We start from the raw sequence: 14,023 nt of genomic DNA, 5'->3' as shown, positions 1-14,023 counted from the left end.
TATCTACTCCACAGTAACATTCTACCACCCTACCTCACAGACACAGTGTATCTACTCCACAGTAACATTCCACCACCCTACCTCACAGACACAGTGGATCTACTCCACAGTAACATTCCACCACCCTACCTCACAGACACAGTGTATCTACTCCACAGTAACATTCTACCACCCTACCTCACAGACACAGTGTATCTACTCCACAGTAACATTCCACCACCCTACCTCACAGACACAGTGTATCTACTCCACAGTAACATTCCACCACCCTACCTCACAGACACAGTGTATCTACTCCACAGTAACATTCTACCACCCTACCTCACAGACACAGACAGTGTATCTACTCCACAGTAACATTCAACCACCCTACCTCACAGACACAGCGTATCTACTCCACAGTAACATTCCACCACCCTACCTCACAGACACAGACAGTGCATCTACTCCACAGTAACATTCTACCACCCTACCTCACAGACAGACACAGTGTATCTACTCCACAGTAACATTCTACCACCCTACCTCATAGACACAGACAGTGTATTAAATCCACAGTAACAGTGTATCTACTCCACAGTAACATTCCACCACCCTACCTCACAGACACAGTGTATCTACTCCACAGTAACATTCCACCACCCTACCTCACAGACAGTGTATCTACTCCACAGTAACATTCTACCACCCTACCTCATAGACACAGACAGTGTATTTAATCCACAGTAACAGTGTATCTACTCCACAGTAACATTCCACCACCATACCTCACAGACACAGCCAGTGTATCTACTCCACAGTAACATTCCACCACCATACCTCACAGGCAGTGTATCTACTCCACAGTAACATTCCACCACCCTACCTCACAGACACAGCCAGTGTATCTACTCCACAGTAACATTCCACCACCCTACCTCACAGACACAGCCAGTGTATCTACTCCACAGTAACATTCTACCACCCTACCTCACAGACACAGTGTATCTACTCCACAGTAACATTCTACCACCCTACCTCACAGACACAGTGGATCTACTCCACAGTAACATTCCACCACCCTACCTCACAGACACAGTGTATCTACTCCACAGTAACATTCTACCACCCTACCTCACAGACACAGACAGTGTATCTACTCCACAGTAACATTCTACCACCCTACCTCACGGACAGTGTATCTACTCCACAGTAACATTCCACCACCCTACCTCACAGACACAGCCAGTGTATCTACTCCACAGTAACATTCTACCACCCTACCTCACAGACACAGTGTATCTACTCCACAGTAACATTCCACCACCCTACCTCACAGACACAGTGGATCTACTCCACAGTAACATTCTACCACCCTACCTCACAGACACAGTGGATCTACTCCACAGTAACATTCCACCACCCTCCATACAGACACAGTGTATCTACTCCACAGTAACATTCTACCACCCTACCTCACAGACACAGTGGATCTACTCCACAGTAACATTCCACCACCCTCCATACAGACACAGTGTATCTACTCCACAGTAACATTCCACCACCCTACCTCACAGACACAGTGTATCTACTCCACAGTAACATTCCACTACCCTACCTCACAGCCAGTGTATCTACTCCACAGTAACATTCTACCACCCTACCTCACAGACACAGTGTATCTACTCCACAGTAACATTCTACCACCCTACCTCACAGACACAGTGGATCTACTCCACAGTAACATTCTACCACCCTACCTCACAGACACAGTGGATCTACTCCACAGTAACATTCTACCACCCTCCATACAGACACAGTGTATCTACTCCACAGTAACATTCTACCACCCTACCTCACAGACACAGACAGTGTATCTACTCCACAGTAACATTCAACCACCCTACCTCACAGACACAGCGTATCTACTCCACAGTAACATTCTACCACCCTACCTCACAGACACAGTGTATCTACTCCACAGTAACATTCCACCACCCTACCTCACAGACACAGCCAGTGTATCTACTCCACAGTAACATTCTACCACCCTACCTCACAGACACAGTGGATCTACTCCACAGTAACATTCCACCACCCTACCTCACAGACACAGTGTATCTACTCCACAGTAACATTCTACCACCCTACCTCACAGACACAGTGTATCTACTCCACAGTAACATTCCACCACCCTACCTCACAGACACAGTGTATCTACTCCACAGTAACATTCCACCACCCTACCTCACAGACACAGTGTATCTACTCCACAGTAACATTCTACCACCCTACCTCACAGACACAGTGTATCTACTCCACAGTAACATTCCACCACCCTACCTCACAGACACAGTGTATCTACTCCACAGTAACATTCTACCACCCTACCTCACAGACACAGTGGATCTACTCCACAGTAACATTCCACCACCCTACCTCACAGACACAGTGTATCTACTCCACAGTAACATTCCACCACCCTACCTCACAGACACAGTGGATCTACTCCACAGTAACATTCTACCACCCTACCTCACAGACACAGTGGATCTACTCCACAGTAACATTCCACCACCCTACCTCACAGACACAGTGTATCTACTCCACAGTAACATTCTACCACCCTACCTCACAGACACAGTGTATCTACTCCACAGTAACATTCCACCACCCTACCTCACAGACACAGTGTATCTACTCCACAGTAACATTCCACCACCCTACCTCACAGACACAGTGTATCTACTCCACAGTAACATTCTACCACCCTACCTCACAGACACAGTGGATCTACTCCACAGTAACATTCCACCACCCTACCTCACAGACACAGTGTATCTACTCCACAGTAACATTCCACCACCCTACCTCACAGACACAGTGTATCTACTCCACAGTAACATTCTACCACCCTACCTCACAGACACAGTGGATCTACTCCACAGTAACATTCTACCACCCTACCTCACAGACACAGTGTATCTACTCCACAGTAACATTCTACCACCCTACCTCACAGACACAGTGTATCTACTCCACAGTAACATTCTACCACCCTACCTCACAGACACAGTGTATCTACTCCACAGTAACATTCTACCACCCTACCTCACAGACACAGTGGATCTACTCCACAGTAACATTCTACCACCCTACCTCACAGACACAGTGTATCTACTCCACAGTAACATTCTACCACCCTACCTCACAGACACAGTGTATCTACTCCACAGTAACATTCTACCACCCTACCTCACAGACACAGTGTATCTACTCCACAGTAACATTCCACCACCCTACCTCACAGACACAGCCAGTGTATCTACTCCACAGTAACATTCCACCACCCTACCTCACAGACACAGTGTATCTACTCCACAGTAACATTCTACCACCCTACCTCACAGACACAGCCAGTGTATCTACTCCACACACAGTGTATCTACTCCACAGTAACATTCTACCACCCTACCTCACAGACACAGTGGATCTACTCCACAGTAACATTCTACCACCCTACCTCACAGACACAGTGGATCTACTCCACAGTAACATTCTACCACCCTACCTCACAGACACAGTGTATCTACTCCACAGTAACATTCCACCACCCTACCTCACAGACACAGTGTATCTACTCCACAGTAACATTCCACCACCCTACCTCACAGACACAGTGTATCTACTCCACAGTAACATTCTACCACCCTACCTCACAGACACAGTGTATCTACTCCACAGTAACATTCCACCACCCTACCTCACAGACACAGTGTATCTACTCCACAGTAACATTCCACCACCCTACCTCACAGACACAGTGGATCTACTCCACAGTAACATTCTACCACCCTACCTCACAGACACAGTGTATCTACTCCACAGTAACATTCCACCACCCTACCTCACAGACACAGTGTATCTACTCCACAGTAACATTCTACCACCCTACCTCACAGACACAGTGTATCTACTCCACAGTAACATTCTACCACCCTACCTCACAGACAGTGTATCTACTCCACAGTAACATTCTACCACCCTACCTCACAGACACAGTGTATCTACTCCACAGTAACATTCTACCACCCTACCTCACAGACAGTGTATCTACTCCACAGTAACATTCTACCACCCTACCTCACAGACACAGTGTATCTACTCCACAGTAACATTCCACCACCCTACCTCACAGACACAGTGTATCTACTCCACAGTAACATTCTACCACCCTACCTCACAGACACAGTGTATCTACTCCACAGTAACATTCCACCACCCTACCTCACAGACACAGTGTATCTACTCCACAGTAACATTCCACCACCCTACCTCACAGACACAGTGGATCTACTCCACAGTAACATTCTACCACCCTACCTCACAGACACAGTGTATCTACTCCACAGTAACATTCCACCACCCTACCTCACAGACACAGTGTATCTACTCCACAGTAACATTCTACCACCCTACCTCACAGACACAGTGTATCTACTCCACAGTAACATTCCACCACCCTACCTCACAGACACAGTGTATCTACTCCACAGTAACATTCCACCACCCTACCTCACAGACACAGTGGATCTACTCCACAGTAACATTCTACCACCCTACCTCACAGACACAGTGGATCTACTCCACAGTAACATTCTACCACCCTACCTCACAGACACAGTGTATCTACTCCACAGTAACATTCCACCACCCTACCTCACAGACACAGTGGATCTACTCCACAGTAACATTCTACCACCCTACCTCACAGACACAGTGTATCTACTCCACAGTAACATTCCACCACCCTACCTCACAGACACAGTGGATCTACTCCACAGCATCAGCAGTATATTATTTTCTGCTGCGGTGAGTCCCGGTAAACACACCGACCTGCAGACCTGCAGTGCTATCTGTAAAGACCAGCTAGCTACAGTAGTCAGTCAGGACCCAGGAAAAAGGCCAGACACAGGTGATGCATGAGGCTGGTCAGTCAGTTCAGAGAGCATATTTCACTAGCTTGGGGCCATAACGGTTTGTGCTTTATAGCCAACTCCAATGGCTGTGTGTCATAGGAGTTGGCAAAACAGCACAAACAGATCTGGCAGCAGGCTAATATTTCACCAGCTGGCTAGAGACTGGAGCATTGTGCCGTTCTACAGCTGGTGTTCTCTTGTTAAGGACAGATGATCAACACTTTGGATCTGAGCCAGGATCACAGTTATATCAGCCACTAAAAACCTAGTCAATCAGGCACCCAATCAAGTCAAGTAGCTAACTTGGATTATGAGTATTGGAGCTTGCACTTTTGGGACTATTCCATGTATTCTATTTTACCTGGCAAACTAAATGAAGAGCAGCAAGAGTCTCAAGAAGCATTTGTCAAATGTATTGATCCAGGTCTGGTTTCCCTTTTGGGTTGTCCCAAAACCAACCTCCTTAGTGGATTGTCCCAGTACTGACCTCCTTAGTGGATTTTCCCAGTACCAACCTCCTTAGTGGGTTATCCCAGTACCAACCTCCTTTGTGGGTTATCCCAGTACCAACCTCCTTGGTGGGTTATCCCAGTACCGACCTCCTTAGTGGGTTATCCCAGTACTGACCTCCTTAGTGGGTTGTCCCAGTACCAACCTCCTTAGTGGGTTGTCTCAGTACCAACCTCCTTAGTGGGTTGTCTAAGTACCAACCTCCTTAGTGGGTTGTCCCAGTACCAACCTCCTTAGTGGGTTATCCCAGTACCAACCTCCTTAGTGGGTTGTCCCAGTACCAACCTCCTTAGTGGGTTGTCCCAGTACTGACCTCCATAGTGGATTGTCTAAGTACCAACCTCCTTAGTGGGTTATCTCAGTACCCCTCTCCTTAATGGGTTGTCTCAGTACCAACCTCCATAGTGGGTTGTCCCTGTACCAACCTCCTTAGTGGGTTATCCCAGTACCAACCTCCATAGTGGGTTATCCCAGTACCAACCTCCTTAGTGGGTTGTCTCAGTACCGACCTCCATAGTGGATTGTCTCAGTACCAACCTCCTTAGTGGGTTGTCCCAGTACCAACCTCCTTAGTGGGTTATCCCAGTACCAACCTCCATAGTGGGTTGTCCCAGTACCAACCTCCTTAGTGGGTTGTCTCAGTACCAACCTCCTTAGTGGGTTGTCTCAGTACCAACCTCCTTAGTGGGTTGTCTAAGTACTGACCTCCTTAGTGGGTTGTCTAAGTACTGACCTCCTTAGTGGGTTATCCCAGTACCAACCTCCTTAGTGGATTGTCTCAGTACTGACCTCCTTAGTGGGTTATCTCAGTACCAACCTCCTTAGTGGGTTGTCTCAGTACCAACCTCCTTAGTGGGTTGTCTAAGTACCAACCTCCATAGTGGGTTGTCCCTGTACCAACCTCCTTAGTGGGTTATCCCAGTACCAACCTCCATAGTGGGTTGTCCCAGTACCAACCTCCTTAGTGGGTTGTCCCAGTACCAACCTCCATAGTGGGTTGTCCCAGTACCAACCTCCATAGTGGGTTGTCCCAGTACCAACCTCCTTAGTGGGTTATCCCAGTACCAACCTCCATAGTGGGTTGTCCCAGTACCAACCTCCTTAGTGGGTTGTCTCAGTACTGACCTCCTTAGTGGGTTGTCTAAGTACTGACCTCCTTAGTGGGTTGTCTCAGTACTGACCTCCTTAGTGGGTTATCTCAGTACTGACCTCCTTAGTGGGTTATCTCAGTACCCCTCTCCTTAATGGGTTGTCTCAGTACCAACCTCCATAGTGGGTTGTCCCTGTACCAACCTCCTTAGTGGGTTATCCCAGTACCAACCTCCTTAGTGGGTTGTCCCAGTACCAACCTCCTTAGTGGGTTGTCCCAGTACCAACCTCCTTAGTGGGTTGTCTCAGTACTGACCTCCTTAGTGGGTTGTCCCTGTACCAACCTCCTTAGTGGGTTATCCCAGTACCAACCTCCTTAGTGGGTTGTCCCAGTACCAACCTCCTTAGTGGGTTGTCTCAGTACTGACCTCCATAGTGGGTTGTCTCAGTACTGACCTCCTTAGTGGGTTATCCCAGTACCAACCTCCTTAGTGGGTTATCCCAGTACCAACCTCCTTAGTGGGTTGTCCCAGTACCAACCTCCTTAGTGGGTTATCTCAGTACTGACCTCCTTAGTGGGTTGTCTCAGTACTGACCTCCATAGTGGGTTATCCCAGTACCAACCTCCTTAGTGGGTTGTCTCAGTACCAACCTCCATAGTGGGTTGTCTCAGTACTGACCTCCATAGTGGGTTATCCCAGTACCAACCTCCTTAGTGGGTTGTCTCAGTACCAACCTCCATAGTGGGTTGTCCCAGTACCAACCTCCTTAGTGGGTTGTCCCAGTACCAACCTCCTTAGTGGGTTGTCTCAGTACTGACCTCCTTAGTGGGTTGTCCCTGTCCTAACCTCCTTAGTGGGTTGACCCCATACTGACCTCCTTAGTGTCCCCTCCATCATAAGGAGCCCAGGTCAGTTTGTAGAGGACGATGCCCGGAGCAGAGTGATCCCAGCTGACCCGGAAGCTCTCTGCGGTGACCTCACTGGCCTGGAGGTCAAGAGGGCCTGGTACAGGGTCTATTAGAGAGATCAAACAGCATCATCAGAACAGTAAGATCAGCTATAACATGAAGTAAAACACACATCACTTCTGACTGGAAAAACTCATACTACAGTCCTATTCTGACCTGGTTAGTACCAATAAAATAGTTCCTAAAGTGCAAACCCTGTCCTGGCACTACTCTGAGAGACTCTGATTGGTTCTTACCGGTGGTGAAGCTGCCAGAGAGGGCTTCTGATTGGCCCTCGTCGTAGATCCCAAATATGGCTACCTCATACTCCCTTGCAGACGTCAGGTCATTCAGAGTCCAGGACGTGACTGGACCCACATCCACCTAAGGGGAAACAGAGACACACAGTATTGACAGAAGAGAGAGAGAGAGACACACAGTATTGACAGAAGAGAGAGAGAGACACACAGTATTGACATAAGAGAGAGAGAGACACACAGTATTGACAGAAGAGAGAGAGAGACACACACAGTATTGACAGAAGAGAGAGAGAGACACACACACAGTATTGACAGAAGAGAGAGAGACACAGTATTGACAGAAGAGAGAGAGACACACAGTATTGACAGAAGAGAGAGAGAGACACACAGTATTGACAGAAGAGAGAGAGACACACAGTATTGACAGAAGAGAGAGAGACACACAGTATTGACAGAAGAGAGAGAGACACACAGTATTGACAGAAGAGAGAGAGACACACAGTATTGACAGAAGAGAGAGAGAGAGACACACAGTATTGACAGAAGAGAGAGAGACACACAGTATTGACAGAAGAGAGAGAGACACACAGTATTGACAGAAGAGAGAGAGAGAGACACACAGTATTGACAGAAGAGAGAGAGACACACAGTATTGACAGAAGAGAGAGAGAGACACACAGTATTGAGAGGACAGACAGACAGACAGACAGACAGACAGACAGACAGACAGACGTAATATATGTATAACTCTATGTTAAATCCCCTAGTCTTGTTCTAGGTTAAATCCCCTTGTCTTGTTCTAGGTTAAATCCCCTAGTCTTGTTCTAGGTTAAATCCCCTAATCTTGTTCTAGGTTAAATCCCCTAGTCTTGTTCTAGGTTAAATCCCCTAGTCTTGTTCTAGGTTAAATCCCCTAGTCTTGTTCTAGGTTAAATTCCCTAGTCTTGTTCTAGGTTAAATCCCCTTGTCTTGTTCTAGGTTAAATCCCCTAGTCTTGTTCTAGGTTAAATCCCCTCGTGTTGTCTCTCACCTCATCAGTCTTTAGCCCGTCAGTCTTGGCGTACATGATGCGGTATCCTGTCACCTTCCTAGAGGCAGCTTCCCACGACAGTTTGGCTGACTTGTGGTCCACCTCAGAGAACACAAGGTTTTTGGGAGGGCTCAGTGGCACTGCAGACACAAAGGGGTTAACTCGGAATGTCATGTTGATGAGATCAATCAATCAATCAATCAATCAATCAAATGTATTTACAGAGCCCTTTTTCCATCAGCAGACACTACGTGCTATACAGCTACAACTTCTGAAGACAGGAAGACCTTCAGTATATCTGTCCTCAGGAAGACCTTCAGTATATCTGTCCTCAGGAAGACCTTCAGTATATCTGTTCTCAGGAAGACCTTCAGTATATTTGTCCTCAGGAAGACCTTCAGTATATCTGTCCTCAGGAAGACCTTCAGTATATCTGTCCTCAGGAAGACCTTCAGTATATCTGTCCTCAGGAAGACCTTCAGTATATCTGTCCTTAGGAAGACCTTCAGTATATCTGTCCTCGGGAAGACCTTCAGTATATCTGTCCTCGGGAAGACCTTCAGTATATCTGTCCTCAGGAAGACCCACAGTATACCTGTCATCAGGAAGACCAACAGTATATCTGTCCTCGGGAAGACCTTCAGTATATCTGTCCTCAGGAAGACCTACAGTATATCTGTCCTCAGGAAGACCTACAGTATATCTGTCCTCGGGAAGACCTTCAGTATATCTGTCCTCAGGAAGACCTTCAGTATATCTGTCCTCAGGAAGACCTTCAGTATATCTGTCCTCAGGAAGACCTACAGTATATCTGTCCTCAGGAAGACCTTCAGTATATCTGTCCTCAGGAAGACCTTCAGTACATCTGTCCTCAGGAAGACCCACAGTATATCTGTCCTCGGGAAGACCTTCAGTATATCTGTCCTCAGGAAGACCTTCAGTATATCTGTCCTCAGGAAGACCTTCAGTATATCTGTCCTCAGGAAGACCTACAGTATATCTGTCCTCAGGAAGACCTTCAGTATATCTGTCCTCAGGAAGACCTTCAGTATATCTGTCCTCAGGAAGACCCACAGTATATCTGTCCTCAGGAAGACCTTCAGTATAACTGTCCTCAGGAAGACCTTCAGTATATCTGTCCTCGGGAAGACCTTCAGTATATCTGTCCTCGGGAAGACCCACAGTATATCTGTCCTCAGGAAGACCCACAGTATACCTGTCCTCAGGAAGACCCACAGTATACCTGTCCTCAGGAAGACCCACAGTATACCTGTCCTCAGGAAGACCCACAGTATATCTGTCCTCAGGAAGACCCACAGTATATCTGTCCTCAGGAAGACCCACAGTATCCCTGTCCTCAGGAAGACCCACAGTATACCTGTCCTCAGGAAGACCCACAGTATACCTGTCCTCAGGAAGACCCACAGTATATCTGTCCTCAGGAAGACCCACAGTATATCTGTCCTCAGGAAGACCCACAGTATATCTGTCCTCAGGAAGACCCACAGTATATCTGTCCTCAGGAAGACCCACAGTATATCTGTCATCAGGAAGACCCACAGTATATCTGTCCTCAGGAAGACCCACAGTATACCTGTCCTTTATCTGAATTGTTGAATATTTAACAGTAGGTTTAAGAGGACACTTACAGGTGGTCTGCTGGCTACTCATAGGATCGCTAGCTTCTTCTCCATACATGGCGTAGACTGTCACCGTGTACTCAGTGGCAGGAGTCAAGTCCTCCAGCTGTAGATCAGTTACTGCGTCTGACACCTTCATCTGTTGGTATTAAAGGGGGAAATGGGAAAGCATCGATGAAGGTCCAGATGACACAGTGGTGTGAGTCCCAAATTACAACCTATTCCTTATATAGTGCACTACTTGTGTAGTGGACTAATGTAGTGGACTATATGGGGAACAGGGTATTGTTGGGACTGAAGCCAAGAAGTGCCATCTGGAAGCCTGATTAGTACGGAGAATAATTCAACATGAAACATGTCACTTCTTTGCACTGTCTGAAGACAGCTGTACAGAACGTACAGTATTATTTCTGAGGCACGCAATACTGTAGAAAAAGCAGAGTCGTTTATCTTGTGGAATAATCCGGACCGCGGCTGCACTTTGGAAGGGCCGCGGGCCACACACAGAGAGGTAAAACCAAAGTTCCCCATATTATATATATATATATATATATATATATATATATATATATATATATATATATATATATATATATATATATATATATATATATATATATATATATATATATATATATATATATATATACACTGCTCAAAAAAATAAAGGGAACACTAAAATAACACATCCTAGATCTGAATGAATGAAATATTCTCATTAAATACGTTTTTCTTTACATAGTTGAATGTGCTGACAACAAAATCACACAAAAATTATCAATGGAAATCAAATGTATCAACCCATGGAGGTCTGGATTTGGAGTCACACTCAAAATTAAAGTGGAAAACCACACTACAGGCTGATCCAACTTTGATGTAATGTCCTTAAAACAAGTCAAAATGAGGCTCAGTAGTGTGTGTGGCCTCCAAGTGCCTGTATGACCTCCCTACAACGCCTGGGCATGCTCCTGATGAGGTGGCGGATGGTCTCCTGAGTGATCTCCTCCCAGACCTGGACTAAAGCATCCGCCAACTCCTGGACAGTCTGTGGTGCAACGTGGCGTTGGTGGATGGAGCGAGACATGATGTCCCAGACAGGGACGCCAGTGGCGAACTTGCCAATCTGGGTGTTCTCTGACAAATGCCAAACGTCCTGCACGGTGTTGGGCTGTAAGCACAACCCCCACCTGTGGACGTCGGGCCCTCATACCACCCTCATGGAGTCTGTTTCTGACCGTTTGAGCAGACACATGCACATTTGTGGCCTGCTGGAGGTCATTTTGCAGGGCTCTGGCAGTGCTCCTCCTGCTCCTCCTTGCACAAAGGTGGAGGTAGCGGTCCTGCTGCTGGGTTGTTGCCCTCCTACGGCCTCCTCCACGTCTCCTGATGTACTGGCCTGTCTCCTGGTAGCGCCTCCATGCTCTGGACAATACGCTGACAGACACAGCAAACCTTCTAGCCACAGCTCGCATTGATGTGCCATCCTGGATGAGCTGCACTACCTGAGCCACTTGTGTGGGTTGTAGACTCCGTCTCATGCTACCACTACAGTGAAAGCACCGCCAGCATTCAAAAGTGACCAAAACATCAGCCAGGAAGCATAGGAACTGAGAAGTGGTCTGTGGTCACCACCTGCAAAACCACTCCTTTATTGGGGGTGTCTTGCTAATTGCCTATAATTTCAACCTGTTGTCTATTCCATTTGCACAACAGCATGTGAAATTCATTGTCAATCAGTGTTGCTTCCTAAGTGGACAGTTTGATTTCACAGAAGTGTGATTCACTTGGAGTTACATTGTGTTGTTTAAGTGTTCCCTCTGTTTTTTTGAGCAGTGTATTTTATAAACTCAGTCGAGGTCTCAACTTACTGTTGCGGGTTAGAAGATTAGAATACACAAGTTGCAATTTCAAAATGTGGTGGTACATCATCAGTTTTTCTCTTGTTGTATCAGTCACTGATAGTCAGTCAATTAGCCCGTGTCAGTTAGTTTAGCGGACAGCTATCTAAACTTGTTATCATGGTTGAAATACCGACCAGGGGCCCCCATCGATTCTGTTAGTCAGTGTCACTCAGATATCATATTAAAAATGCAAAAAATCCACCTCATGTCAGAATGTAAAGCAGCTCATTTTCCTCTCTGGTCTCATGTCAGAATGTAAAACAGCTCATTTTCCTCTCTGGTCTCATGTCAGAATGTAAAACAGCTCATTTTCCTCTCTGGTCTCATGTCAGAATGTAAAACAGCTCATTTTCCTCTCTGCCCCTCATGTCAAAATGTAAAGCAGCTCATTTTCCTCTCTGGCCCTCATGTCAGAATGTAAAACAGCTCATTTTCCTCTCTGGTCTCATGTCAGAATGTAAAGCAGCTCATTTTCCTCTCTGGTCTCATGTCAGAATGTAAAACAGCTCATTTTCCTCTCTGGTCTCATGTCAGAATGTAAAACAGCTCATTTTCCTCTCTGGTCTCATGTCAGAATGTAAAGCAGCTCATTTTCCTCTCTGCCCCTCATGTCAGAATGTAAAACAGCTCATTTTCCTCTCTGCCCCTCATGTCAAAATGTAAAGCAGCTCATTTTCCTCTCTGGCCCTCATGTCAGAATGTAAAACAGCTCATTTTCCTCTCTGGTCTCATGTCAGAATGTAAAGCAGCTCATTTTCCTCTCTGGTCTCATGTCAGAATGTAAAACAGCTCATTTTCCTCTCTGCCCCTCATGTCAGAATGTAAAGCAGCTCATTTTCCTCTCTGGTCTCATGTCAGAATGTAAAGCAGCTCATTTTCCTCTCTGCCCCTCATGTCAGAATGTAAAACAGCTCATTTTCCTCTCTGGTCTCATGTCAGAATGTAAAACAGCTCATTTTCCTCTCTGCCCTCATGTCAGAATGTAAAGCAGCTCATTTTCCTCTCTGGCCCTCATGTCAGAATGTAAAACAGCTCATTTTCCTCTCTGGTCTCATGTCAGAATGTAAAACAGCTCATTTTCCTCTCTGGTCTCATGTCAAAATGTAAAGCAGCTCATTTTCCTCTCTGGTCTCATGTCAAAATGTAAAGCAGCTCATTTTCCTCTCTGGCCCTCATGTCAGAATGTAAAACAGCTCATTTTCCTCTCTGGTCTCATGTCAGAATGTAAAACAGCTCATTTTCCTCTCTGGTCTCATGTCAGAATGTAAAACAGCTCATTTTCCTCTCTGCCCTCATGTCAGAATGTAAAGCAGCTCATTTTCCTCTCTGGCCCTCATGTCAGAATGTAAAACAGCTCATTTTCCTCTCTGGTCTCATGTCAGAATGTAAAACAGCTCATTTTCCTCTCTGGTCTCATGTCAAAATGTAAAGCAGCTCATTTTCCTCTCTGGTCTCATGTCAAAAAGTAAAGCAGCTCATTTTCCTCTCTGGCCCTCATGTCAGAATGTAAAACAGCTCATTTTCCTCTCTGGTCTCATGTCAGAATGTAAAACAGCTCATTTTCCTCTCTGGTCTCATGTCAGAATGTAAAACAGCTCATTTTCCTCTCTGGCCCTCATGTCAGAATGTAAAACAGCTCATTTTCCTCTCTGGTCTCATGTCAGAATGTAAAGCAGCTCATTTTCC

The 14,023-nt window shown here is 46.2% G+C and overlaps 1 protein-coding gene and 1 pseudogene across 1 annotated transcript in view; both read right to left on the bottom strand.

The window, feature by feature from the left end:
* The window catches only part of LOC110511431 (collagen alpha-1(XIV) chain), a 256,230-nt gene that overhangs the window by 167,180 nt on the left and 75,027 nt on the right, over positions 1-14,023 (bottom strand). The window contains 4 exon segments of the mRNA XM_090186206.1: positions 7,434-7,573; positions 7,764-7,890; positions 8,797-8,936; positions 10,446-10,575. Of these exon segments, the coding sequence (XP_090042332.1) occupies positions 7,434-7,573; positions 7,764-7,890; positions 8,797-8,936; positions 10,446-10,575 (537 nt within the window).
* LOC149984769 (uncharacterized) lies at positions 9,051-10,435 on the bottom strand (annotated as a pseudogene).

The sequence above is a fragment of the Oncorhynchus mykiss genome, chromosome 2 (assembly GCF_057628025.1).
Source record: "Oncorhynchus mykiss isolate SJ-2025 chromosome 2, ASM5762802v1, whole genome shotgun sequence".
NCBI lineage: Eukaryota > Metazoa > Chordata > Actinopteri > Salmoniformes > Salmonidae > Oncorhynchus > Oncorhynchus mykiss.
The sequence above is the reverse complement of the archived record's forward strand: the minus strand, read 5'-3'. Positions and strand labels throughout refer to the sequence as shown.